The sequence below is a fragment of the Empidonax traillii genome, unplaced genomic scaffold (assembly GCF_003031625.1).
Source record: "Empidonax traillii isolate 1590-97213 ecotype Southwest subspecies unplaced genomic scaffold, ASM303162v1 scaffold501:size454599, whole genome shotgun sequence".
Classification (NCBI taxonomy): domain Eukaryota; kingdom Metazoa; phylum Chordata; class Aves; order Passeriformes; family Tyrannidae; genus Empidonax; species Empidonax traillii.
In genome coordinates, this window is record NW_020955694.1 from 170860 (window position 1) to 198442 (window position 27583).

A 27583-nucleotide genomic window follows, 5' to 3' on the forward strand; every position below is an offset into this window, starting at 1 on the left:
AAAGGCTAAAGATGATATTTTCTGGGCATATTTAAATTGTGATGCAACACTTTACATTAAAATCAGAGTTTAGGTCATCTAAATATCTGGTGTTTGGACTGAGCTCAGTAGTCATCTTTGGCTCTCACTATAATCAAAGGCAACTAAGAGCCTCACTGAGAATGTTTGTTAGCTCTTATAAATGCTGGAAAGCAGTCTGAAATAATTTAACAAGTTAAATTTTATTATTAAAATAATTAGAATCTTAAATATGCTGACTTCATTATTAATCTCCATTCTGGCATTTATTTTTGCCTTCCTTATGCTTTCTAAAGTCTAAAGGCAATATATTTCAGTCTTTAATTGAATGGTTTGGGAATAACATGCAAGTGAGACAAAGTAAGGTAGTCAGTGGTTATACTCAGTATACTTCAGGATAAGTCATTATCCTCTTTTGGGTAAAAATTAGAGAGCTGTTGGCATATCAGCTGAATACAGAGAGTGTCTTATAACTGGTACAATATATATTCAACCACCGCATCCTTGTTCAGTCACTACTTTTTTAAAATATGACAGGACATGGTCCTGAGGTCCCAGACCTGGTCTAACTTTGAAGGTGTCCCTGCTTTGAGCAGGAATTTGGACTAAATGGCACCCAGAAGTTCTTTCCTGCCTTAATTTTCCTGACTTAATTCCCCTCATGTATTACATAGAATTTATTTTTTACTTTATGTTGCAATAACAATTATGTAAACATAGCACTCTGGAAAATGAAGAGCGTGCTTTAAGCCCTGTAGAAATGCGGTGAAGATGGTAAAAACTGTCCTGTGTATTGATTGCGGAATCAGATGAAGTTGTTACAGAAGTCCTTATGACTGTTAAATTCTCTGGCATCAGGACTGGGAGTTTTTGGAGCAGTTTTCATGTGGTTTTTTTTAAGATTGCCAGAAAGCTTACAAACACAAACTGTATAGACTTTTAAATATCTTTTCCTTCGTTTTTGGATGCTCCATCTTGAAGTAGCCAGGATGTGATCTTCAGGAGCAGTGAGTTACAAACTTCCTCTGAGCCATGAGCTGAACTTGAGGAGGAATCTTTTGTTCCCCTAGTGCACTATCATGGGTCCACAATTTTGCCTAGATAATTTGGAGGTATCAGGCTCAGGCAAGCCAAACACCAGCAGATATCCCCAGCTCTGTGATTCTGTGGAGGCTGGTAGCCAGCAATACAGGTAGAAATGCACAGGTCATGGCATGGCTTCAGCCTGTGTGTACCTGCTGTGTCCTTACAATTGTTGCAGAAGCAACAGCTGAGAAGATGGTGCTGCCCTCTCCCTGGAATAAGGAGCATCCGAGCTGTGTGGTTAGTGCCAAACAGCCTGGACTAAAGGAGGATTTTGACAGAGGATGCAGAGCTCTCTGTTTAAAGAGGAGCACTTATCCTTTCGCTTCCCTGAATGCTTAAACTTTTAAATATTATACAATGGAGGTAAGAAAAGCTCTTCAAATAAACAACACAGAAAGAAAATTCCAAACCTGACATAGTAGACTGGCCAGAAAAGCTGTATGCCAAGTGGCTAATACTGTCCTGAAATCCTGAGTGTGTACAAACTATAAAATATATTAATCCCTTGATATTTTTCTCTTGTCTCCTATTATGAGGCAAAAGAGTTGTTTGATGAGACCTTTCAGATGTTGGAAATAAGCAAATTAATATGAAAGGCTGGATATTCTAAGTATTAAAATAACAGTAAGTGTAGTCATAATGTCTTGTTATAGTTACAAAATGTGGAGCTTAGAATGAAGAAGTGGAAAGTGTTACTATTCCATTTGAGCTTAGAATACATTTTAGTTGTTTTGCAGTATCTGCAAACATAATTAGAAACACGTGTTAGCAACATCATTTCTCCAAAATGCAGAGATCCTAGGCACTGTTGAAATTCATTCTTTTCTCGGAAGCCTCAAGTGTTTCACTTTCATAATGATTATGAGTAATTGATGTTAATCAGTAATTTCTTGGTGGTGACTATATATATCTTCCATGCTTATTTTGAGCGTTTTTTATCAAAAGAGTGTGAGTGACCAACATTCAGATTGCATCATCTATTTAAGTTTAAAATTTGGCTGAGTTTTATTCATTTCTGTAGAGTCCCAAAAGAATTTTTAAAAGCCTTGAAATTCAAAACGGGAAATGTTCCTAGAGTTCTTATTTATATCACATTTGAGTTACATAAAACTTGTTTTGAAATTTCAGTAGAGTTCCTTGGTGTATTACTTTGAGTTGACTTTCAGGAAGGACCAAATATACTGTTAAAGAGTAGAGAGTGCCCAGTGCACATAACGTGGAAGTGAGGAGGCATTGATATAGTTGGGACCATATTTCACTGTGTTTGCTCACATGGAAGAGTATCTTGTTTATCAGGTCGGCCCTCTCCCTTCTGTGGCTTTAATTCCCATTTTTATTCTGACATCTTCTCTTTGTTACCAACATCTCATGTATCACACACCTCTGTATCCAGACTTGGAGAAACTCCTGTGGTCCTACATCCTGAAGTCAAGCCGGAAGGATATACAAGAGGACCTTCAGATAGTGTGTAACCTCACATAGTGCTTATATTTTCTTGGAATTTTCTTCAGGATATTTTGTGGAGAACTCTGATGGGGAGCTGCTGGTAGCTTGCAATTATGAACTTATTGCTAGTTTGGGGATAGAGAGAAGTTATTCAGGTGCATGGAACAACTATTTGAGTTGTTCAATGTTCAGCAGCTATAAAGAGTTTTCTCATGGATCCCTATATTTAAGATTCCTGTCCAAAGCCATAAAATCCATGTAGAACTACAAAAATATGAAGGATATGTCCTTCCCTTTCACATTTTCAGCAAAATTTTCCTCCACATTTTCTATAATAGGACAGGATTATCCAGCACTTTACTTAATGGGATTGTTCATGGATCGAAGGAAACAAATTTGCTTTGGAATTTGGGTTTGGGTTTGGTTTGTGTTTGTTTTGTTATGTTTTGTTTTTCTGGTAGAAAAGCCAGACTTCAAATAGTGAAGGACATGAAAAAGTGTAGCAAAGTTAAAAAGTTACACTCATGTTAATCAGTTAAAGATGAGCGTAAAGTAAAAGAAAGGGTCATTGACTAGGGTAAAATAAACATAACAGAAATATTAAATTAAAAGGAAAAGGTGCAGGTAAACTCACTAATAAGATACATACTTGCATATTTTCAGTGTAATTACATTTTTGGGAGTATGGGAAGAGGGAAAGCAGAAAGTTGCCAGGTAACCATCCATTAACAGCCAAATCTTCATCCAACTTTCCAGCTTCTTAGATAAGGAAAATGTATTTTAGTTTATCCAGATATCTATCAACATTGAGTGTGTTTAAAAATGTATGAGGTCCTAGTTCATTGCATAATGAGAAAGGAAAGGTGAGAAAAGCAAAATACAGTTAAGTACAACTGAGATGGAAAGGGATTGGAAGACTCAATAAGTTAGGAATATTTATCTGACTATATTCCAGAGCTGATCTGAGATCACCAGTATAACAAAATGATCTCAATTATTTCCAGGGCATTATGGTTAACACAGAACTGAAAAAAAAAAGACATCCTCAGTTGCCATTCACAAGCTCTTTTTTTCTTTACTACTCCATCTTCTCACTCATTCTTTTACTTTTTAGTGTAGCAACATGATTAGCTGCACTGAGGAGAACAACATTTTATTTAATCTGGCAATGTGAGAGTTTCCAAGCAATAAAATGAACTATGAGTGCATGCATACTGTTGGCTATTTTATCATTAGTGTGGAAAAGGCAGCCTGGAAAAATGTATATATCTGTATATCAAGGCCATCATCTCTTGTCTGGTTTTATCATCACAATGAATATGTTTTTTTTATAGTAGGCTCATATTTTTTCTTCCGTCTTCCACAAACTGGCTATTTCTCCCCCTCAGAGAGTTGCCTCTTTTCCTTCTGCCCTCCCAGGGATCTTGGTGTGCCATCTGTGCAGTCTGTCCCGTGCAGTCCTCAATGCTACAGGTCATCACATTGTGGAGGACAAACCTCATCGGAATGGAGCTCTTAGCTCTGAACTGAATTGAGGAATTAAGGGTAAAAGCTGTAAAAATTGATGGATATAAAGAAGACAGAGCCTGTTATTCCTGTAGAAATGTTGTCAAACATGGCATAGATCTGAAGTGAGAACCTAAGCAGTAAGGAAAACCGTAAGTCACAGGTACAGACCAGAGCAGTGTGGAGAGAGGACATTAGTGAGGTACCACCCAAATAGGACAGCTATTTCTACATAGGAGGCTAAGAAATAAATGGGTTGAGAGACGGAAATATTTTCTTTCTCACAGAAGAGCTAGTTAGTATTGTGAACCCAAGTGACCAGTATCTTTGGATCACAGAGAATGCCAAAATAAATATCTGAGAACTGCTTATCTTTAATCTCATGCAAACAAATGAAAAGAAGACCTTCTCTCCTTTTCTCAGGGTCTCAGGGAGCAAAGATTGTCTTTGCTACCATGAAACATTTTGGAACTAATCTTCAAAAATACATAAACAGTCTGCAAGAAAACATATACTTCCTTCAGCATATTAACTTGTATTCTGCTTCTTGACCATAGGACTGGTTTTTGAGATGTTTTTTTTTTAAATGTTCTAAAGGTTGAATTATGACTTCTGGGATTTTCCTGGTGCTGTAGTAATTTCATTTCTTATTTCAGGAGATCTAGATAATCGCGTTTCTTGGCAGGTTCCCATAGAATTTGCAGATTTAACTTGCTGCCCCACAAGGCTAACCATGGACTTGTATAGAGCTGGATCACCTTACATTTTCTAATTGGATTTAACCCGGTTCTCCTTACTTGTGATCAAAGGAGAGGAAAAAAGGTTTTCTAAAGAAATATCACACAGGAATAGTGTGACCATCAGGAGCAGGAAAGTGATTGTCCCCTTCTACTCAGCACTGGTGAGGCTGCAGCTTGAATCCTGTGTTCAGTTTTGGGCCCATCACTACATGAAGGACATTGAGGTGCTGAAATGTGTCCAGAGAAGGACAATGGAGCTGGTAAAGGGTCTGGAGCACAAATCTGATGAGGAGCAGCTGAGGGAGCTGAGGGTGTTTAGCCTGGAGAAGAGAAGGCTCAGGGGAGAATTTATTGTTCTCTACAACTGTATGAAAGGAAGTTGTAGCCAAGTGGAGGTCAGTGTCTTCTCCCAGGTAACGAGTGACAGGGCAAAATGAAATGGCCTCAGGTTGCACCAGGAGTGGTTTAGACTGGATGTTAGGAAAACATTGTTCACTGAAGGGATGGTCAAGCTTTGGAACAGGCTGGTCAAGGAAGTGGTTGAATCACCATCCCTGGAGGTACTTGAGATAGGTGTTTGATCTTGGTATTTGCTGAAGACATGCACAGGCAGGTAAGGCGATGTGTTCTGTTGCACAGGGATGATCCAGCTTGAACACAGCTCCTCTTTTTTGCTACCCTACTGCCTGGGGAGACACTTTGAGCCTCAGTTTAGCCTGTACAGGCCAGCAGCTTTATACCAAAACTGGACCAGTTAAGCAATGTGGAAAACAAGTGACTTAGAGCCTGAGTTCAAATTCAAAACAGAATTATCATGAAATATTAATACAGACAAAAAATTGGAGAAGAAACGGTGGTGCAGGTAGCCCTGCAATTAAAACAGACACATTCCTTATGTTTTTGCTTTGAATTGTTGTGTAAATAAGCATTTCTTTTCTCTGTGTATTTGATTTGGTTGTGTATTTAATTTGTTATGTTACCAGAGACTGTCTAAACTGAAAGGATGCCAATTACAGTTATGAAAAGTTGCAGCAGAATGAAAATATTGGTGTTTAAGAGATTTCATAACCGTCTGTTTCCCTTCCATAGCTATTTTCTGCTGGAAAAATTACAGACACCAAAGCAGCTGAGCTGAAGGAACAGTATACCCTGCTGCATAAGACTGTGATAAGGTATAATATTCTATTTTTAGACTTTTAGTAGCCAAAGCATTACATATTTAAAGTAATTTTATGCTCTTGCTGAAGCCTAGTTATCATTTAAGACTTTCTCATGGTGATAGTTCATAAAAGAAGCAAGAACACAAGTTTTTAAACCAATATTATTTAATAGGAACTTTCAAGGTTGTTAGGGATACCTAAACACCTGTTTGAACAACATCTTTATTACTAATATAAACATAATAATATTGGGAATGGACAGACACACAGACTGCAATAGACAACATACAAGTTGAAAATAAATACGTATTTGAAGATCATGAAGCCAGAATTGCAAGATATGAAAAGAGCTGACATCATAGAGAGCAACTGAGAAGGTAGAGGCTCATTTCTAAGAAAGAACGTGAGACTTTGTCACTTCTAAGTAGGTGTGAATTTTACACTCTGAGAATATTGACAGTCGCATTAAACAGGACTGCTAATTTAGATGAGAACCTTAAGCTTCACAGTATAAATGGAATTTGGAAATTAAATGTAGCAGTTGTGAGCCTGCCCTGCACCAGTACTTGCTGGAGGAGAGAGGAGAGATCATGAAGGAGAGAGCCTGATGCCAGGCTTGGGCAGGGCATGTGGGAGTGGAGGGAGAGAGGGAGCGACACAATACTGCAGTTGTACCAGGTGAACAGTGTGTCACAGAGCAGAGTAGTCCTATTGCAAATATTGCAATACTACATTAGTATTTATGAGTAATAATTTTGATATTACAGCATGTCTGTGATTACAAGTTAAATCAGTGTCATGATACTTCTGTTACATTTCTGTACTACATACCGTAATGTTCACTATATTAACAATATTTTATCCCAATTTCACTGACAGCCCACATCAAAACCTTTATAGCAATTCTGTCATTAAACCTAATGCCTAATTTAAGGAATCTAATTGAAGTCATATCTGCTTATTTGGGTTCAGCTGGGATTTGCTATGCCTCCTGGTAATCTGAATAGTGACAAGTGCTAAGTAATGTAAAATAATTTGAAAAGGAGTACCCAAAATCCTGAAATAGCAGTTTTTCTTGAGCTTACCAAGTCTTCTAATTTCATCTTAATAAAATGAGGAGTTAAAATATGGCTCTGACTGTGAAAAGTCATCTGACTTTATTTCAGATTAATGTATTGCAAATCTTTCTAGGATTTAGAACTCCTAAAACAGATTGTCTTCTTAGAAAATGCAAGAAGGTTTTTCTAAATGCTCAGAACTAAACCTTTATATGGGGTTTGGATTAATTGGTTGCAAAGTTTTCTACCTCAGTGGTGTTCACTGAGCTGAAGTAGAAATCCAGTAGCTGCTAAACTTGATTGAACTTTATTGACTTTTAGCCAGTGGTAGTTTGAAAACAGTCTTTGATTGGAAAAATACAAGCATATTACTACATATTTTATGTATTTATATAGTATTCTTTTATATAGAACATTCATTTATGTAAAGACAATCCCTTTGTGTGTGTAGCAAGTGGAATATGGCCTGAGTGTAAACAGGACTCAGCTGTCCTTTCTGTCACACTTAAAACTACCCTTAACAGCATGCACCAAAAGCATGAAAATGTTAGATGGGAGATTACATCTCTCATTCTTTCCATCATTCTCACAGGAGTATGAAATCACCATAGTTCTGTAAGAAAGTGAATTGGAGAGAATCATCTCACACTCTTTATTGAGATGTAGTTGTGTGTCAAAGCAAAACACCAGTGTGTGAACAAGTACTAGTTCCCACACATGAATTTCTCCTACTGCTTTCTTTTGAAAGTGAAATCAGTCAGCAAAAAGGGATCATGGTCTCCAGTCTAATTTAAGGACTTTTCAGGCATCTAAAGTGGGATTCACTTGTCCATATGTTAACACCAGTATACTCTGAATTTCTAGTTCTTCACCCTTACATGTTCAGTACAGTTCTGTGGATCAAGAGCTTACTTTTTCACCTCATACGGTTGAATTCAACCTCTTTCCTAATTCATGCCCACGTGTCTTAGTGCTGTTACAATGTCACATTAAAACAAAGGACTGAGGATGAGGTCTTCAGGCTGTGTTCTTCCCTTTAGTAGCCTTCAGAAATCTCAAGCAGCACAGTTCCCTGTGACAGCTGTGCCAAACTATTGCAACTGATCTCTCTGACATACAGTACAAATTTGTGTAGCACAATGAATACAACAAGTCTGTATGCAGGTAGTCTCCAAGGCTGTTGCTGGAGTACAGAGTGTATAGTTTAGTGTTTGTTCAGTGGTAAATAGTCTTTTATTTCTTGCTTTCAGTTTTGCACAATTCGGCATTCTGAAAAGCTGAGAGGCATCACCTAGCAGATAGAATCTTTGGTACATTTCTTCAAAGTGTTATGTGCTTTGGAATTTATGTTTGCTGGGAACAGGCTGTCATCCCATTGTGGTGCTGTCTCACCCATTCCCTTTGCAGTAAGGCTGCACCTAAAGGTGAAGTACCTGAACTCATATTAAGTCCCTGAAAACCCACTCAGTCACTCAGTTATGTGGCCCAATTGTAAATCTTTATTTTGATTGTCTGAGTTTAGGAACCTAATATGAATATTCGGATAACCCAAGCTAGAAAATACCCAGGTAATAATGAAAACTCATTGGCAGATTGGGAATATTATTTTCTTAAGCCTCTGCTAAAATATTAATCAATTCAAAAATTCAAAATCTGCCAGATCAGACTGCACAAACCTACTTTTGCACTCATGTGATTCTAGATGTGTACATCGTGTAGATGCCCAGTTATTTCTTCAATGTCTTCAATTAAATTTAAATCAGCACATGAAAAAATGCTGTTGGCATCTGTAGGGAGCAAGAGCTAGATTCAACACTCAATTCTTGTTCTTTTTTTCTCTTTTTATTATCTTTAAAAAAATCAATACTGAGAATTTTGATTGTTTAGAATCACTTATGTGTTTATGTAACTGTATGTAAATTGTATGCATCATGTAAGAATTGTGTTTGAAATCAATGTGTATTATTACAACCAATTATATTTTCTCCTACAACTGCAAATATTCTGTTGGACTCAAAGAAGATTTGAATATTATGTAGAATCCAGTGACAGTAAGTCAATTTACTTTTCCCTTAATATGAGTGTGTAAACACATTGCACGTGAAGTTATTTGTTCGTGATAAAGACACACTCAGTTTTCTGTTGAAGTCTGTGGTTTTCTTATTTTCTAGTTTTGAAAAAGGAAGTGGTTATCTAAGGAGAAATGTTACACAAACCAAAACTTTTTCTGCCATGTTATTCAGCTATGTTTGTGCAGTATTGACAGTTGTATATTTTGTATTTTTGTAGTTACCATCTCAACTCTACTCTTCAGTGTGATATTTAATTTTTTTGTGCCTAAGCCATAAAAGTCAAATTTGAGCCAAAGTTTATGTATAGATTTTCTTAATATGGGAAATTTCAGATTCCCTTGTTTTGTAAAAAATATTAAGTTGCACTATATTTTTAATTAGTAGAAGTTAAGTGATAGAGTTCTTTATTCCTCTATATAATTTTTAACTAATTTAAGTATACCATTATCTCAAAAGTCACACTGTAGTAATACTGAGAAGGTATACACAACTATTTCTATAGTTTGAAGCAAAGGTTTATGTGTGGTGCATTGTATATGAATTTTCATATTGTAGTTCCCTCTAAGACTTTTCCATGATAATCAATGTATTTTGCTAACAGCCTTTAAGATGTTATTCAGCTATCACCACACAGGTTCCTAGGGATTTATGAATACCAGTCTTCTGACACTGACAGAAATTACAGTTTGTTGTTTCTGTGAGACTTTGGTGCTATGAGTCAGATCAGATAACTGTTCACATCTACAGGCCTTATAATGAGCTTCCACAGATGTCCACAAATGTATTTTCAGCTTGTGTATCATTAAATGAATTACTTCAGATCCTGGTAACACTGCAGCAGTAGCAAGATGCAACTCATCCCTGAGTAGGTGTCTTGGTGTTTATTAGGAACTTAAAGTTGTGGTGTAGCCCAGACTGGGCCTTGTCCTGATGAATACTTCCCTATTATAAGTCCCCACACTGAATCACATGTAGCCTTTGGCACTTCTTTGGATAAAATGGGTTCCCTGTGTCTAGGGACATTCCCTGTGTCACTTGTGTCTAGGAGGTGCCAGACAAATAAATTAGACTAACTAATGGTCTTTTACCTGGTTAAAATTAGATGAGATGAATCTCACTCTAACTCCAGGTATGCAGAAAAAACCCTGAGACCAGATTCCACTGCTCTCATGGCATCTTAGGCTGCTTCAGGTTTGAACTGACCTCAGAAGGTCCAACCTGCTGTCCAACACAGGCTGAACTAGGAGACCACACCAGATTATTCAGGACTGAATCCCATCTCATCTTGAAAACCTTGAATTAACTACTATAGGAAGGTAAAAAAGTATGAATATAAAGCTGATACTTCTTATTGCCTAGTTCTAAATTTGTCTATTTAATGCAGTTTACAGGAATCTGAGACCCAGCTGTTGCAGGAAGCCAAACGTCTTAGTGCAGAACTGGAACAACAGCAAGAACTGGAAAAAGCAGAACAAGTCCCCGAAGAATCTTCCAGTGAAGCTTCCCAAATAAGGCAACAACTTCTTAGTTGCCAAAGTGAATACAATGCTATTAAAGGAAGAGAGCATGAAAATCAGTTGAAGATAGAATGGTAGGTAATAGTGGTCAAATGCTGCCAATTTTATCATAGCTAATCTAGGATCTAGAAAGATGATAACATAGATTATAATTCAATCTTATTTCCATCCTACATGGACACATTTCTGAATGGCTGTTTTTTAAAAAATTGCCACAAACTTTTCCTATTAACAACAGCAACATTTCAGTGGTGAATAAATTTACCCTGGTGCAAGATTTGTAGATAGTTTTAAATTTAGAACATGGTATGGTGCCCTTTGAAATGCTGTTTAAAATTTGCTACATTACATGATTAATATTTGGGCAGGCATATTAACATGAACAGTTCTAGTCTAGGACAACTTCATTACAAACGTTTCAAGTGTTTCAGAGACCTGTTGGCTGGGATTTTATGGAAACAATGTAATAAATAGACCCAATGCTATTTTTAACATCCATAGGACAGTGTATCCAAGATTTTTTCTTCAGGTACTTAAAGAAGAAGTGCATGTATATTCTCATACTAGAAAAATAATAAATTTTCCCTGAAAATATTTAAATCTTGACATTTTTATATAAGGGAAAAAAACTCCAATAAAAAGCTTAGTGCAGTATATATTTCAATTATCTGCATATTTTATGGTAAAATTGCAAACATACTATTGTATTTGTAAAAATATGTACCTAGGCAGGTGAATTCAGATTTTTACTTTGTGAGGTAATTGCTATTTTTACCCATCATCAGTCCACCTATAGTGAAGTTGGTGTGTATATAAATATAAATAAGTAATGTCAGCATCTCAGCAGTTAAAACTATTTTTCTGCAAGGAGAGCAGGAACACTGTACACACTGCATGGAGCAGATTTTTCTGGCAGTTCTTTCTGGATTTGGGGTTTTTTTTAGAGCCAAATGTTTGCTCTAAGAGAGAAAGAAATGAGAATGAAGCAAATTGGAAGTGAGAGAAATATGGAAAGCATCTGGAAAGAATTATTTGCTGTGAGATAACTAAGAAACATGAAGTTTCCTGAAATAATTATTAAATACAGTTTATTGCAATTTTCAAGCAGTCCAGAAATGAGCTCTTCAAAAACACCATGCTTTTTACCCGTTTGTCCTCATGAATATTTTCCACTGATTTTGCATCACTTTTCAAAACAATTACAGGGATTTATATGTATAGGGGATATGTTCCCATTCTCTATTTTCTACCTCTAGTCAAAAGTAGAATTCTGTTCTATATAAAATGCAGTTTAGGTATTATTTCAATTATCCTTTCACATTTACTGCATTAATTTTTATACGTGAACTGAATATCCTATTTTACAGATTTAAAATACACTTTTTGGGTCAGTCATACTGTGAAAAATGTGCTTTCGCTGTAATAAGAAACTTCCGCCTTATGTATTGCCCGGGCTCAAACCCAGCTGTAGAGTCCAACCAGAGCTCCATGAGGAGCATTATCTAACAGAGACCACAAGTGCAGCCCCAGCCATTTGTGATGTGGGGATTTCATGAGCCAAATACAGTCCTCTGTATTTGGGAATCCTCAGCTGACCCCTCTTCCTCTGAACTTCTCCTGTGTCCTCCCCAGCAAACCTCTGACATTGCACACCCCGAGCAATGAGTTCCACAGATTAACTTCGTAAAAACTGCCACCTCCTTGTTTTTTTTTTTTTTGTTTTTTTTTTTAAACCTGACTCCTACAGCTTCATTTAGTGCTCTGTAGTTCTTGTATTGGATGAGATGATGAACATCTCCTCATTTGGATCCTCTCCTCATTTTCACTGCTGCAGGATGGTTTGATAGATCTCTTTTGTATAACCCTCTTCAATTTGTCAGCTTTCCAAAGGGAAGAGCTACAGGTTATTTAATTGTTCGTTATTTGGAATCTGTTCCATACCTGATGGTAGCATAGGATCTTATGTGTGTTGTGGGTGTGGAATGAGAAGGATGTGCCTTGGTTGTGTGTGGATTTGTTTATTGGGAGACAAATTCCAGAAATGTTCCAGATATTACAGGGACTTTGATGTTGAAGTAGTGTAGAACTAGCAGGACTAGCAGAATACAAGTAGGGAATGCGTGAGTGAATGTAGTAGGGAAATGAGAAAAGGACTATAAAGAAAAACAGATACTGGGTGTGAATAAGTGTTTGTAAGGAAAGGATGGGTTAGGTGCCTGTGAAAGGCAGAGAAAGTGAATGTCCAGAATAGAGTTGTAAGCTGCAGGTTATGTAATAACAACACTGATGTAAAATGAAGGTCTATATGCCTGCTGGTTTTAAACAAAGAATAAAGCAACATTTTCTGAAATGTATGTGTGCACTGGCAGTGACAGAGAGGGGAAGCTGCATCAAAGGTATTAGAAGTTTGCTGTTAGCTGGCTGCTTGGTTTCCTTCGTTTCTCAGGATAAAAACTCATGGGCCAGCCTCTCTTGGCCATTAATCTCTCTGGAACACAGCTTTCCTTGTTGTCCAACTGTGTTAATACAGTCCCAGCTGTGCTTGGCACTTACAAGTGAACTTCTCTTTGGGAATTATGACTAATGGCTGTTTAGTCTGAAAACAAACATGTTTATTTACCTTCTTATGTATAGCAGGCAGGGAGCATGGAGGGGAAAAGTTTTTGAAGGGAATATTTGTGTCTCTTATCTACTTTATCCTTTTTCTAAAATGTCTACTCAGCTACTGCTGAGCTGGAAGTGAGAGAGAGACTCTGCAGATCTGTTTTCCTGTTTCTATGAGCCTTTCTTTCTCTGAAGCATCTCTTATCTCTGACACCTTTCTTTCCTGCCTCAATTCACTTTCTCTGATAGCTAAGGGTACTTAGCATCTTTTTTGCACTTGGCTTCAAATCTGACAACAATGAAGTTTCTCTCTCGAGGATTCATATGGATATGCCTAAGATTAGCAAAGTTGCTTTTTGTCTCAAGGTCCCTTAGTATTCTGCATTCCCTCATCTGTATTTCATTTCCTATTTGCTTACCTCTGTAAACAATTTTTTTTCCAGGTCAGGTACCTTTTTGAAGAGCTGAAGGTGATATTTCATTTTCTAGTTTAATTCTTCATTGTTCCAATGAGTAGTCAGCATTCCCAGAGTAAATTTAAATTGCTTTCAGCATGGTAGTTTCGGCAGTTTTTCAGGAATTTTGTGACTTTTTTCGTAGCTTGAATAGGTACATGAGGTATTCAGAAGCGTCTCTGACACACATCAGCTGTCAGGGAGCTCAGCCTGCGGGTGACTGCGTGGATGGGATGGGATGTACTCCCACTGTAGGTGTGTGCATCCCCTTCCAGCTTGTGGCCAGTTGTGCCATATGGTTGTACTGGGCTCGTTGCTGCTGTGTGTGCCAGAGTGCACAGAGCAGGAGGAGAGCAAGGGTTGGAATGATTTTACTGAGCTTACAAAGCTTGGGCCACTATCCCAAAGTCAGAGCTGACTCCAGGAATATTCTTTCTCTCAAGAACTACCAGACACAGATAGTAAAGTAAAAACAGTGATCCCCAGTTGGTTCTGGTAAAATTACATTCAGAGCCATGACATTTCTTCATATAACTGATAAGAAGGCTCAGTAAATAAGAATATAGCCCGGTGTCATCATCAAGGATTTGTTCTAGCTTGAGGAGACATTTCACTTTAATGTTTGTACGAGGCTTAGAGTCCTGGTTTGTGAGACAAAATAAAGAAAAGCTGCTTTTCTTTATTAGAGGAGATATCAACAGTAGTTTATTATTGAGAAATTATAAATATTTAGTCTAAATTAATCTATCTTGTAAACAATACATTTAAAAATAAGCAAATGATTTGTACTAAAATTATCTATAACAAGAGTTTGTGAGATTAAAGGTGCCTGATTCTTGAAAGCAGTTTTATTTTGAAACCTAGGTCCAACCTGCAGCCCCCACAGTCATTTGTGCAGGTAGCAAAATGTCTCTTCAAGTACTCTCACAGTCTGTGTGATTGCATGCAAGTCAGGATTGCAAAACCCAGTTTGTCCTTGTAGAAGCATTGCAAATATGGAAAATTATTTCAATGCTTGAAAATATTTCAGTATTAGTCACTCTATAATTAAAAAGGGAAAAGTTAAGCTTTTGTCCATAGTTTTGCTAGTAAAGAATTACAAGCCATAAGTAAAATAAATGGAGTCACAGCTGAAGTTGTTACCAGCCAGTCTTGTGACTGCATTCTCCAGTACCTACAAACTAATTACAGCTAAGAGCATTACAGGAATCTCATGCTGGCAGCTTGTCAGCTGTGATATCTTCTACTAGTGGTCACTAGATTTTAGTTGTGAGGTGCTGAGCACCTTCTGTGGATTTCTCAGCAATCCCAGCTGTAAGAGAGAGTAGCTGAAGGAGTTCACTTTCTTGCATGATGGGACTTATAATGGTAACAACGTGGTAGCTATTTTGTGAGACGAGTAACTGAAATGGACCTCTGTTGTCAACTACCACTACATTTCTTAATCTCTTTGTCTTAATTTTTTTATTTCTGTGTCAGTTTGCAGCTGTAAACATCTCTCAGGGAAATGTCTGGAATGTATTTTTATTAATGGCCCAAATTTGGGCTGCTTTTTTTTTACCTCATTACATCTGCATCCCTGGCAGCTTTTCATGTACAGTATTGCTATTCAGCTTCGTGAAAATAAGAAAAGCAGTGCTAGAAACATTTGTACATATTAATGTTTAAAACCTTAAGAGTTTTATCTTCTTTTCATTACGTGTGTTGTTAGAGCTATAATATTGACAATAATAAAAACCATGTGATGTTGAAAAATACAATCATCAAAGAAGGGGTATAAAACAATGGGGATTATAAATGCCTGATACCAGTTGCAGCTGTTTTGTTTGTTGTTGTGATTGATGTCTCTAGTAAGACACTCATGAGATCGATATCCATACATCACAGATTACAAGATTCAAATGCTAAATGCAGACCAGAATTTCTCTGCTTTCCTTAGATTAAACCTCTGTGTCCCCCTATCAACGACTGAATTTAAAATCTTTGAAGAGTCTTATTTGATTTCTTAATCTGAGTTAATCATCCTGGTTTAGAGTCCACAGAAATATTTTATCTTAAACTGGTATTTTATCTCATACTAAAATAGACACCTAGGATGTCAGATGACCCACCCTTTGGAGGTTCCTGGTTTTATCCTTGACAGTAGGGAAGCCTGGCAATGTTAACACTGGGCTGCCAGTCTGACTTCTGTATATGGATAACTGGACCAAACTAATTTCTCAAAAGTGAGAGATTTCACTTCTTTCTTTTGACCCCCTGTTTTCCCACCTTTACTGTACAAGTAGTTGGTCTACCAGCTCCTTAGGTAACTTGCTGCTTCAAGCTCAGCGTTGCCTTTGTTTATGTCACAGAAAATGAGGTGTTCAAATCATTTTATTTTTGCTGGGTGGAAAAGTCTTTGTTGTGAAACTGGAATGGTTCCACAGGAATCTGTCCTCATGAGTGAGGAATGTGACAAAACGAAAACAGTGTCAACTTTGCTCTCCCTCCTGATTTTTGGTGTTGCTCTTTTGATCGTCTAGCGTGATATTAAAGAGGGCACAGCACGGACTGACGACAAGCAATGCAGAATTGCTTTAATCATTTTGCACAGGACTTATTTAATAATATTTTGTGGCAGTCAAACAGTTATAGGTATTAGTGCAAAGACATTCATTATCCTTAGTGTGATTATGCTAGTCCCAGCTAGCAGCTCAAATAGGAGTGCTGCCAAAATGTGTTTGGAATAAGATTTTGGAATATAACTTTTTAAAATTATTTTATCAATTTTGGGGCATGAATGATTGAAACTGAACTTTGTTTAAAAAAATATTTTGGTTTGCAACCTCATTCACTCAGTGGGTGTTCAAACACTGGCATTCAAATTAGTTTTTAGACTTACCAGTCCCTGTGGAGGCACATTGTACTCTGCCCATGCAGAAATGGATATATTCTGTAAATCAGCAACATCTACTCTGTATATTTATCTTCTCTTTGCTCCTCATCTGAGCCAGAGCTCCTTATTCATATTATTTTGTTTTGTTTGAATTGCAACACCACGAACCCAGTTCCCTTTTTTTTTCACTCTTTTGTTTTTTCAGTAACTGAAAATATGTTGCCTGACACTTCCAGGTGTAAGTTTCACTCCTTTTGTTGAAGGACAGAAAAGAAAGGAAGAGTTTAATGAGATGGTGTGGGTGGTGGAACTGGGGGGGAAGAGAGGGGGGAAGAACCTTAAATCAGCACTGATATAGAGTTGGTCCTCCACAAGGTTGGCTGCTTGGAGATTAATCTCTCTTCCCACAACCACACACCTTCTGAAACCTGAACCACCAACACGATGCAAAATCTTACACTGCCACTGAAAGGTTTCAGAAAAACAAACAACAAAAAAAGAAATAGCAATCAGCTGTCTCTCTTCTGTATCAGCAGCATTCAGAAGCAACTGTAATAGTTGCTTTGGGTAGGTGGGGCTGCCCCAGGATTCCCTTGCCATAGTTTCTAACTCCAAGTTACACAAGCATTCCAATGAAGCTTGTCCCCTTCTCTTAATGCTCCTCTAATTTAAAGAGTTATTTATTCTAACTGACTGCCCTGATTCTCAGTGAAACCTGAGCAGCATATCCTCCCACTGGAGTTGAAAACACATTTAAGCACAGAAGTTGATTCTTTGCTATACCTGGGACAGAGGATTTGGTTGTGCCTCCAATTCCTCAGCTGCAATCTTTTCTCATTTAAAGTCTGAGACTCAGAAATGTCATTGTATGTAGTAATTACTCTTCAACAAACTGCCTTTTGTTGCCAATCAATAGCACAATCACTCAGTTAAGTTCAGTTTGGTTGTGATGGCATGCAGATTGCTGTAGCCAATTTACTTCCTACAGGTGCAGAATTGTTCCTACATGCACTGGGGTTGTTTAGACACACCTTCCATGGGGAAAATTTTTTGTATTTGGCAATATTTACCTACTTGCCACCAAGAAGCTCCCTATGTAAATCCAACAATCTTGTTGGTTGAGGTCCCCTTTCGTAGTCACTCCTTCATCTTTCTTAGGGCAGCATTACTAAAAATACACCCAGAAGATCGAAGAGCTTTCCTATTTCTTCCTTTCCTCTTTCTTCACCTCTTTGGCATCTGTCTCTATTGTTGCTTGAAATTAAATTGCGATTTAGTTTTGGATACAGGTTAAGTTTCCCATGGTTATTCAATTTAGTTTTCTCCCATGCTGCTTTGATTTAATCTATAACCCCTGCCAATTTTCAGGCACTTTTTTCACAGGATCCTGTTCAGATTTGAGGAGCTGCACTTAAAGCTGTTTGCAGAGTGAATGTGTCTGTGAGCAATCATTCATAGGAAGAAGAAAATTTCTCACTAGCAATTGTACTTTCTTGTGACTTTCTTGTCTTCGTGACTATTTATGGCCCACCTCCTCTTTCCTTTTGCCTTATTTCCACGTTAAAATTTGGTTTCCTGAGTTTGGGAAAAACTGTGGGTGTAGGGTTCCACTAGTGAAAGGCAAGGGTGAGTGAGGCACACACGCATCCCTGCAGGAGGTGCTCAAAATAAGAAAAATCAGGTTAAAAAATTTAGATATGTGCACTGTAGGTTGCACCATGTGTGCAACCTGTTTTTCAGGACCCTGCTGACCACTCAGCAACCTTCCTTTAAATCTGGACACCTTTCTATTGGCCCTGGTGATAATTCACCTTGTGTTTTAGTCTAACACAGGAGTGGCTTCCATACTTTTTTGCCATTTACTATATTGCTGTAATGAGTATTATATTAGTAATATATTTAGCTCTGCTTTGATTTCTACTGTAGTTTGCAAGAGGAAAAAAGGCTTCTGGAAGATGAATATGAAAAAATTCTGAAACAGAACGTAAGTACAAAACATGAGAAAAGCAATGTTTTATGTTCTGTCAGCTAACATATAAAAACATCCGTGAAAATGTTTATAGAGTTTATTTAAAATATGGAATATATAGAAAAATAGATTTTAAAAGAAGTAGATTTTCTAGGAGAGAATATAATTCACTTTTGATAACTCCAGGGCAAGCAATATGATACAGAAAAAATCTGGATTTTTTTGTTTACTAAGAAAATGTTTACTATGTTCAGCAAATGGACACTGCATGTAAAGATAGCTGCAGGTTTTTGGTTCTGGGATGTGAGCATGAAAAATACATTTGCAGTCATAAATCCTGATGAATATATGTGTTTTTGTTAATAAAATTCTGCTGGTTATTGACAGAAGAAACACACATCTGGTAAAGAAAAATATATTCCATACCTTCATGCAAAAAATGTGGTCATCATTCAATGGTAGTGATTCTGTATTATCTCAAACATGCAAAATGTAAAAAGGAAAGTAAAATTAATCTGATCTTTTACTTCATTTTTAAAGAAAGACGATAAGAAAATTAAACAGTTGAAAGAAAATTATGACGAGCTCTGCAAAGAAGTAGTTGAGAGGAAAGCAGAAATTGATGCAATAGAAGAAGCTGTTTCATCCAAACAAAAGCTGATATTGCTAGATGAGGAAGAAACAGAAAAGCTTCTGGACATGCAGACTAATTTAAAAGTAACACAAAATTAGTTGTGCCTGTGTTTGTCTCTGTGTGTGCATGGATGTGTATATGTTACATATTTTGTCCAACAGTGAATGTTCTTGATGTTGTTTGTCATTCCAAATCCATTATATATGGCATTACATTATATGTAAGATCATTTTTCAACCAGTGTGAAACATGCTGCTGTGCCATGTCCTTATTGCTCCTTTAGGAAATAATAATAGTCATGGTTTTGATTAAAAAATGGTTTCTCTAAAGACATTTTTGCCATACTGTGTTATTGTAGGCTGCTCAGACTAAAGTTAATACAGATTTACGCTGTGAATTAAAAAGCATTCATGGGTTTGCTGCTTTCCTTTCCATGGATAAACAACATAAAAAGATGTATTAATAATATTCAAGCATAATTTTTATCTTGCAGATATAATGAAATTGTAAATACCAATTTTTAGTTTCAAAAGGAGCGCCTACAATTCCCTGGGACAAACACAAGTAATTAAAAAATACGTTTCCTACCCATGTTCACAGAAGTTCTAAGTGAATATTACTGCTATGAAAACTCATCAGTTTTTGAGACTATTAATCAAACCTTTCTGTTTTGTCACTAGAGTGAGCTAGTTAAGATCCTTGGTGTTCCAAAACAGCTTGCAAAAGAAACTGAGAAGATATATCGGAAAAAAATGTATGTTTTTAATAAATAATTCCGTATACATAAATGTATGACTTCTTCTTATCCATTCGTTACAGAGATGATTGAGGATTATTGTTGATTAAAATTAGGATCAACATTTGAGAAGGCATCTATTATCCACTTAAAATCCATGCACTGTACTGAAAAATACAGTATATGGAGTGAAACATTGTAAATTTAAGTATAACAAAGAAAAACTTAGAACAAAGCTTGGTGAAAAATTGCTTAGCCTTCTCACTGTGCTGCATTGCTATATATGACACCTGCTTAGCAGATGTCTAGTGGAAAATAATGTTACTGTGTAATCTCACAATTAGGCTTTTTTTACAGTTTCTAGTGCTAAGGGACTGTGTATCAGCTGGTCTCTGCTGGCCTCAGTGGAACCAGCAGCTTCCACAGCTGACAGTCTGGCCTGAGCTACATAATCATTCTCCCTGGATACTTCTGTACCAGATGTTGAGTCACAGGTGCTTTGCTGTAAGCCCCTGATGTGAACTGTGGTCTCTAATACTTCAACAGGGAAAATGTAAGCCAGCCTTTTCTGTCTCTCCCTTGTGGAGCTGGGGTTTTTCTCCCCTGAAGCTTGGCATGTGCTCTTTTCTGTAAGTGTAAAATCTAATTAACACTGTGCAGTTTCAGCCAGGTCACTCACACATCCCAGAGGTCCAGTTGCAATGCAGATGAATGATGGAGTTTGTACACTGTTTGTGCACAGGGTTACACCGAACTTTTTGTGTCTCCTGCTTCCCGTCCCTATTTGTAATACACAAAGGTTAAATTTCTCGGATTTCAAACTTCTGTGATGGTTTTCTTCTACATTTTCCTCACTACTCTGCTTAATGTAACTTTGCCACCATAAATCCAAGAAGTTTTCCCTATAGTGTTACAGAGAAGCAATTTTCAAAACCTACATTGTGTAGATTGTTATTAATGAAGTACTTAAATGAATCTTTATACTTGTGTCAGGCCACAGCATGAGCTAACTAGAGTTCCCAGTCTTAGGAATAATATTTAGAAGTGTCACACCCATGTACCTAGTAATGTTGCCAGAAATCAGTTTATTAGAACTCTCTTTAATTCTATAATGGTGCTAAACTCTCAGTTAATCCCCGGGCTAACTGCAATTTTATTTTTGAACTGTACTAAAATTTGAAGCTTTTCACTGTGTGTAGTCTGCTTTCAAACATATAACCTATACTGTTGTGGTAAAATTATTCTGTGTGTCCAATGACCTTTTGCCACTGAAATATGCATTTGGAAAAGTTAACCCCTACTGCTTTGTTAAAATATGTCCACAGTGACGCAGAGAAGAAGAATGAAGCTCTTAATGATGAAATCAGAGAGTTGAGTAGAACCCTGAAAGCCATTGAAAAAAGGACTGAAGAGATTTTACAAGAAAGAGAAGATGTAAAGAAGGAATTGGAGAACAACCAAGTTTTGCTAGAAAGCAATGAACGAGAATGCATTAGTTTGACAAAATTAGTAGAAATTAACACTGAGAAGGAATTAGAGATCCTATCAGACAGGTTAGAGACATAAACCATGTAGTATGAGTGAACAATTCTGTGTCCTCAAAAGTCTTTCTTCTGCTGTACTGCTTCTGTTTTCAAGTTTTAGGCTGCAACCAGTGCAGACTAGAAAGGATCAAGTTTGGTTTTGACTTCAGAAATATTTATATAAAAATTTGGAATCTGGAATCTGGATTGAAGAAAAACTCCAAAAGCATAAGAATTTGATAAAATCCTAGGAGAGTGAAACTGGATTTTACTCTGAAAAGGGCAATATTGTAGAAGGTTTCTCTCTTCAGTGCAGATATTTTCTTTCCTGTGCAACCCACTGGAAAGTAAATTGATGAAGAAAAGGGTATGTCAGTATTTTCATTTTCAAATGAGGATCATGGATGTCAGTACTCACAAACTCCTGAATTTCAGTGGGGATTGGTTACTCATCTCTTTAATATTACCTTGAACTATGAGCTTATATATACTTGGTAAAGTAAAATCAACTGTTAGGTTGATGATAAGCTTCAAATCATTCCTTCTTTGCAGAGGGAGATGTATAGTTGTAATCATGGCCATATGCTCAGTAACAATTCTTTAAAGTGTTGTATTAAAGGCCTGTGGCACTTTACATTGAAATATTCCCTCATACTAAAACCCGTATCTTTTTATATGTACTAGCTTCCCTGGATTTTTTTACATATTTAGAACAGACTGTGAGACCCCATTGACATAATTAGGAATATTGTAATTGCTTACATTTATAAAAATGCTACCTTTTCAGGGAATTTTTATCAGTAGTTTGTGAGTTTATCTTGCTGGTCAGCCATAAAAATGAGATACTCAAAACCCATTAAAATGGTCATGCCTGTTTACATATATATCTTGGTGAAGTTACCTGTTACTAAGATTTTGTGTCTTATCTCCATAGGGAAATTCTGGAAAACAATTTAAATAAATGTATCTTGGAGAACAAAAAACAACGTGATGCTCTCACTCAAAAGCAAACACAGAAGGAGAGAGAACTGAAAAATTTAAAAGTGCTGGAAGTACAACTGGGTATGATTTATGACTCCTTGGAACGAGACAAGGCACAGCATAAAAGACTCAAATCAGAGGTCTGTATGAATGCATTGATCATAAAGATTCTAATTTTTCTTGTAAGAAATCTTTCATGACAGTCCTCAAATCTCTTGACAGTCCTAGAAGGAGGAAGGGAAGAAGAGTTATTTCAACTTCCTTATTTCCTCCTTGCATTAGTATTTCACCCATTCCTCTTTTAATACTTTTTTGCTCTTTTCTGTTTTACCTAGGCTTTTGACAACGGTGATTTTAAAGAAAAATCTTGTTCTACTTGTGTGTTCAAAGCATTTTCTTTCTTTTCTGCTTCCAGTTCTTTCTTAAAAATTTACTATGTCTGTAAATTTTTTATATTTTCTTTCTCTCATCACTGGTTCTTCTATTCTTTCTTTCTTTTTTCTCCTCTACTTGCTCTTTGATTAGTCTAAATTGTAAGTCAGTGTTACAAAATTAATCTTGTTTATTCAGGTGAATATTTTTCAGAGGACTTGACGTTTCCTACCTTGACACTGTCCTTGAAATTTGTCTTGGTCCATGTAAGCAATTCAGGGCAGAAAGGAGTCTTACTTACATCATTGTAAAGTTTTAAAAAATAACCATCTCATAGTAAAAGTCATACATACTTAGCTTTGCTATTTGAAAACAGTAAATACTACTTGATAATATTTAATATTATTAAACAATATTTTTTGGTGTCTCTTGAAATTCCTCCAGAATTCACATGTGTATTACCTAGTAGTTTAAGCTTACCTGGGAGGAGGTTGGAAAGCTCTATAACTACTCAACAAAGTTTTGGACTTAATTCCCTGAAATAATGATTAAAGGTCTGACTTATATTCCAGAATTTGATTTTAAAGCTTAGCTAAGAGAATAAGCTAAGAGAATCTAGGAGATGGCATTTTTTCTTGTGTTCCTATTGAAGAAATATTCCTGGAGGGAGAGCCACAATTGAAATACTGAACCACATGTAATGCTAAAATCAAATTCTGTAACTCATCGACATCTGTGAGAGTTCACAGTCTGTGAGACTGAAATCCATCCCAGCCTAATTCGTTCACACTGAAAGGACAAGAACTTTGTGTGTGTCTTACAAGCAGCATCATCATGAGAAGTGGAGGGAAGAGAATGGCAGGAGAGACAAAAGTGGAATTCTAGTCAGTATTTTACTCAAGAAGTTGCAGGATGCTGCCCCAATGCAAACATGCCACAGCAATATAGTTGTTTTAGCCCATCCTCCCATGCTTGGTATTTTCTCTAATTCCTTTCCCAGCTCCTTTTGAAGAGCAAATGTGAAATCATGGCTCCTCTGCAGCATGGTCAGTGCAGAGGCAGAACTGCAGCATGGGAGGGTCGAGTGTCAACCCTGCTCCTGCTTGGCTTTTGCCACATTGAGGCAATTTTAATCCGTAAAACTTGGGAGCACACCTAGCAAAAGTTAAAAAAAATATTTTAAGTAGATAAAGTTCCTTTAACTACTTAAAAACCCAGATTTACGTTTATTCATTGTGATTCCAAGTGGAAAAAAAAAAAAAAACAAACAACAAAACAACACAAGAATTAATTGCTCGCTTAAAGGTGTGGTTGCAGAAGCAGCAGTACAGCAGTGTGCTTCCCCAAATTTCTCGTATTTTGAATCATAAGCGAAGCGCACAATGACTGGTTTTTAGAACAAGGAAATTACAGGAACACTTCCTTCAAATGTGTTTTTCTTCTTAGTAAGTTGTGAAAGGTCAGCTATTGCTAAACGCTGCTGTTCTGTGTGAAAGAGAACTGCGCCTCTGGCCATCACCAGCCCGGAGCAGAACTGCTGCTCCTCTCTGTGCGTGCCTTTCCTTCAGTCAGGCCAATGCAGAGACAGCCAAAAGTGCCTAAATTTAGCCATGTCTTATGTGAACAAAAGTCCTTAATGGATTAAAGATGTTTATATGAGCTCTTAACTTTAACATAGCAGAAGCGGTAACTAATAGAGGCTCCACAGAAAAGCTGCATTTGATCACACCACGAGAGTGAAAATCACTTTCTTAGAACAGGTTTTATTGACCTTTTAGTAAACCTAAGTCAAATCAAATCTCAGAGCTGGCAGCTGCAACCAAAGTAACTCCACAGTTTGACCTTTACTATGTTCTTTTCCCCCTTTCATTTAATGCAAGTGAATGTTTAATTTTACAGTATTAACACAGAAGTTAAAATCACAAATGCAAAATATCTACGTATCAGTATTGATTTATTGTGTTTTGAACTCTAACATCTGGTTGAGATCTGAGCAAGATACCACAGGGTTGTGTGTATTATCTTTCAATATTTTCCAGATGTGTTGTTAAATGTGATTTCTTTCCCACCCATATGAGTTACAGATTTGCAATTAGAATCATGGAATCATAGAATAATTTGGGTTGGAAGGGATCTTTAAAGGTCATTTATTTCAAACCCCTGCAGTAAGCAAGGAGACCTTCGTCTACATCAGGTTGCTCTGAGATAAGTCCAACCTGGCCTTGAACGTTTCCAGGGATGAGGCATCTGCCACCTCTCAGGACAACCTGTGCCAGTGTTTCACCACCCACGTTATACAAAACTTCTCCCTTATGTCTAACCTAAAACAACCCTCTTTTATTTTAAAACTGTTACCCCTTGTCCTATCACAACAGGCCCTGCTAAAGAGTTTTTCCCCATCAATTAGATAGGTAACATATGTTTGCACATTGTGCATTTATTTCTTACTTGCTTATAAACATAAAGAATTTTTAAATGAATTTAATCACAACGAGGTCAATACAACCTTTTGTCTTATGAGTTATATCATGCAAGTACTTGTAGTGAGATTGTTCAGATATATTTTAGTCAGAGGTAGTTTCTAACTTATTCCTTCACGTAATTTTAATATCTGATTGAATAAAGAAATTTTCCCATAATGTATATGAAAAAATAGTACATAAAAGTTTGTGTTGTTAGTTTTGACTTTCTTGAGCAAAGGAAAATCCCACTTTAATAATAAAAACAAAAAAATATGATATCCAATCTACCTAGATGTGAAATACTGACTGTACTAAAATCAGTGGTAGATCTATTTCTTTTTCTTAAGTAAGGTCAGAATTTGATTCTGAAAATCCTCCATGAATTTAGAAGGTGACATTTTTACATAGTCTCTTTTTGTGATTATTGGATTTTTTAATGACAGTTTAGTTGCTGAAAAATGTAAGCCTTCTAAATTCACTCCTTAAACTGGGCTTTGTGAAGTTTAGTGTTCATAGTTCTTAACAGGAAAATTTGAGAAACTTTGAGATGTTGCTGAGGAACTAAACTCAGTAAAGCACTCTTGGACTAGCTACTGTAATAAGAAAGAAAATTAATTTCTTAATTTGGGTAACTACTTCAAATAGTCTCTACAGTTTACATTTTCCTCATATTTTATTTGCATCACTCAGTGAGCTTGGTTTATTTTTGTAGGTGGAAATGAATGCAAAAATAAATGAAGCATTATTAGAAAGACGACGAGAAGTGCAGGAGGAAATTGAAATGATCAAGAGACGTTTGGCTGAACAGGTTCTGCTTTCTCACATTTTTTCACTGTAACAATTGGTTTTCTAATATGAGATTAAAAGAACTCTGAAGAAAAAATAATGGGAGTTTCTAGATGCAGCTTTCTGATGAGAAAATGAGATAGTATTTGTTCCATTTTAAGGACCACTTGTTTGTAATTTTTTTAAAAAATGAAAAAAAAAGTTTTTTAGATCCATGTAGTCTACATATTTTTTTACTTCACAGATAAACCCAAAGTATTTCCAACTTTGCATTTGCCCACACTGATGCATTGATGCATAAGGAATTAAATTTAATTTTCTCTAGGAAATGATCTCAGATATGGATGCCCACAAGTTAGAAGAATGCATTGCTAAAGAACGCCTGCTTTTCAAAGAGCAGGAAAAGCGCAGAGATGAGTTATCCAAACTTATACATCTGACTTCTCTCAGAGCTGATGAGAGGCAGCTGAAATCCAGGGATGTTCAGAAAGCCAAGGTAAAAAATTATATCTTTGGAAAACTTCTCAAAAGCCAAGGCTGGTATAGGCAGAAATTGCATTCCTAGTGAAGGGAGCCTGATGGACTCTCACTTCCCACTCTAGCTTTGAAATTCCATCAGAACCCAGGAAGCTCCCCCAATACTGTGGTGTTTTATTGACAATTCGTGGTGCAGCAGTGCTGTTCTTTTAAACGTCACTCCACAATTGAAACAAGGTATTTGAAAGAACATTTTCTTTCAAGTCTATGGAATAAAATGAATAATTTGAAAGAAAGAGGCAGAAAAGTAGATGAACTCACCTGAGATTTTTAGAAGTAAAACTGTGTGTTTTATTTTACAAATATATGGATGTTAGGAGAAAAACAGAACTACTAATTCCAAGGAAAGGCAAAAATCTTTGTTTTCCTGTTGCATTTCAAAACATAAATAATTATATTGATTTAGAGAAAGAGGAGGGAAAGAAAACTTTTCCTATGATTAGTCATTGTGTTTGCTGCCTGCATTTTTATTAATTTATTTTTATTATAATGTCATGTGTGTGCTGCAACGTCACACACTATTTACTAAATACCAAATTGTTATAGGGGAACCAACTATTTATGTTCTCAAAATGTGTGTCTGTATTCAAATAAATTATATAAGCTGCCCTTCTAGCACCTTGGGAATCTTTGCCTTTAAAAATAGAATAAACAAACATGTCAGGTTTTGTACCTTCAGTAAAAATCAGTCTATAAACAGATTAAAAAAAATAAACCAAAGCAAACTCAGGAACACACAGACTTGCCCAAAGTTTCATCATCCACCAGCTTTCCATAATACCAATCTCCTCCTCCTGCTACCAGTGGGAGGGGAGAAAAGGCCTATCTATTGAATGTTCATGGCCCAGGCTATTGAGGACTGAACACAACTGAAATCCAAAGGTCCAGAGCCTTAACAGAATGCACATGTACCATTCTGCTCAATCATCAGTGATTACTTAAAAGTTAGGATTGGGTAAAAATTAAATTTTATTTGTAAACATACAATTTCAATGGTGCATATGCCAAATAGTGATATAGTGGTAGAACTGGCAGGTTGATTAGTA

General features: G+C 36.6%; 1 protein-coding gene across 9 annotated transcripts in view; it reads left to right on the forward strand.

The window, feature by feature from the left end:
* The window catches only part of CCDC146 (coiled-coil domain containing 146), a 70527-nt gene that overhangs the window by 27462 nt on the left and 15482 nt on the right, over positions 1-27583 (forward strand). For 4 of the 9 annotated variants that reach the window (XM_027896518.1, XM_027896517.1, XM_027896519.1 and 1 more), the window contains exons 3-9: positions 1120-1341; positions 5886-5968; positions 10471-10677; positions 21202-21429; positions 22334-22520; positions 25927-26022; positions 26326-26496. In XM_027896518.1, the coding sequence (XP_027752319.1) occupies positions 1120-1341; positions 5886-5968; positions 10471-10677; positions 21202-21429; positions 22334-22520; positions 25927-26022; positions 26326-26496 (1194 nt within the window). Of the gene's footprint in view, positions 1-1119; positions 1342-2361; positions 2401-5885; positions 5969-9877; positions 9950-10468; positions 10678-18463; positions 18522-19046; positions 19224-19820; positions 19895-21201; positions 21430-22333; positions 22521-25926; positions 26023-26325; positions 26497-27583 lie in introns of those variants that run through there. The other 5 variants (XM_027896524.1, XM_027896521.1, XM_027896523.1 and 2 more) reach the window with 5 other exon arrangements.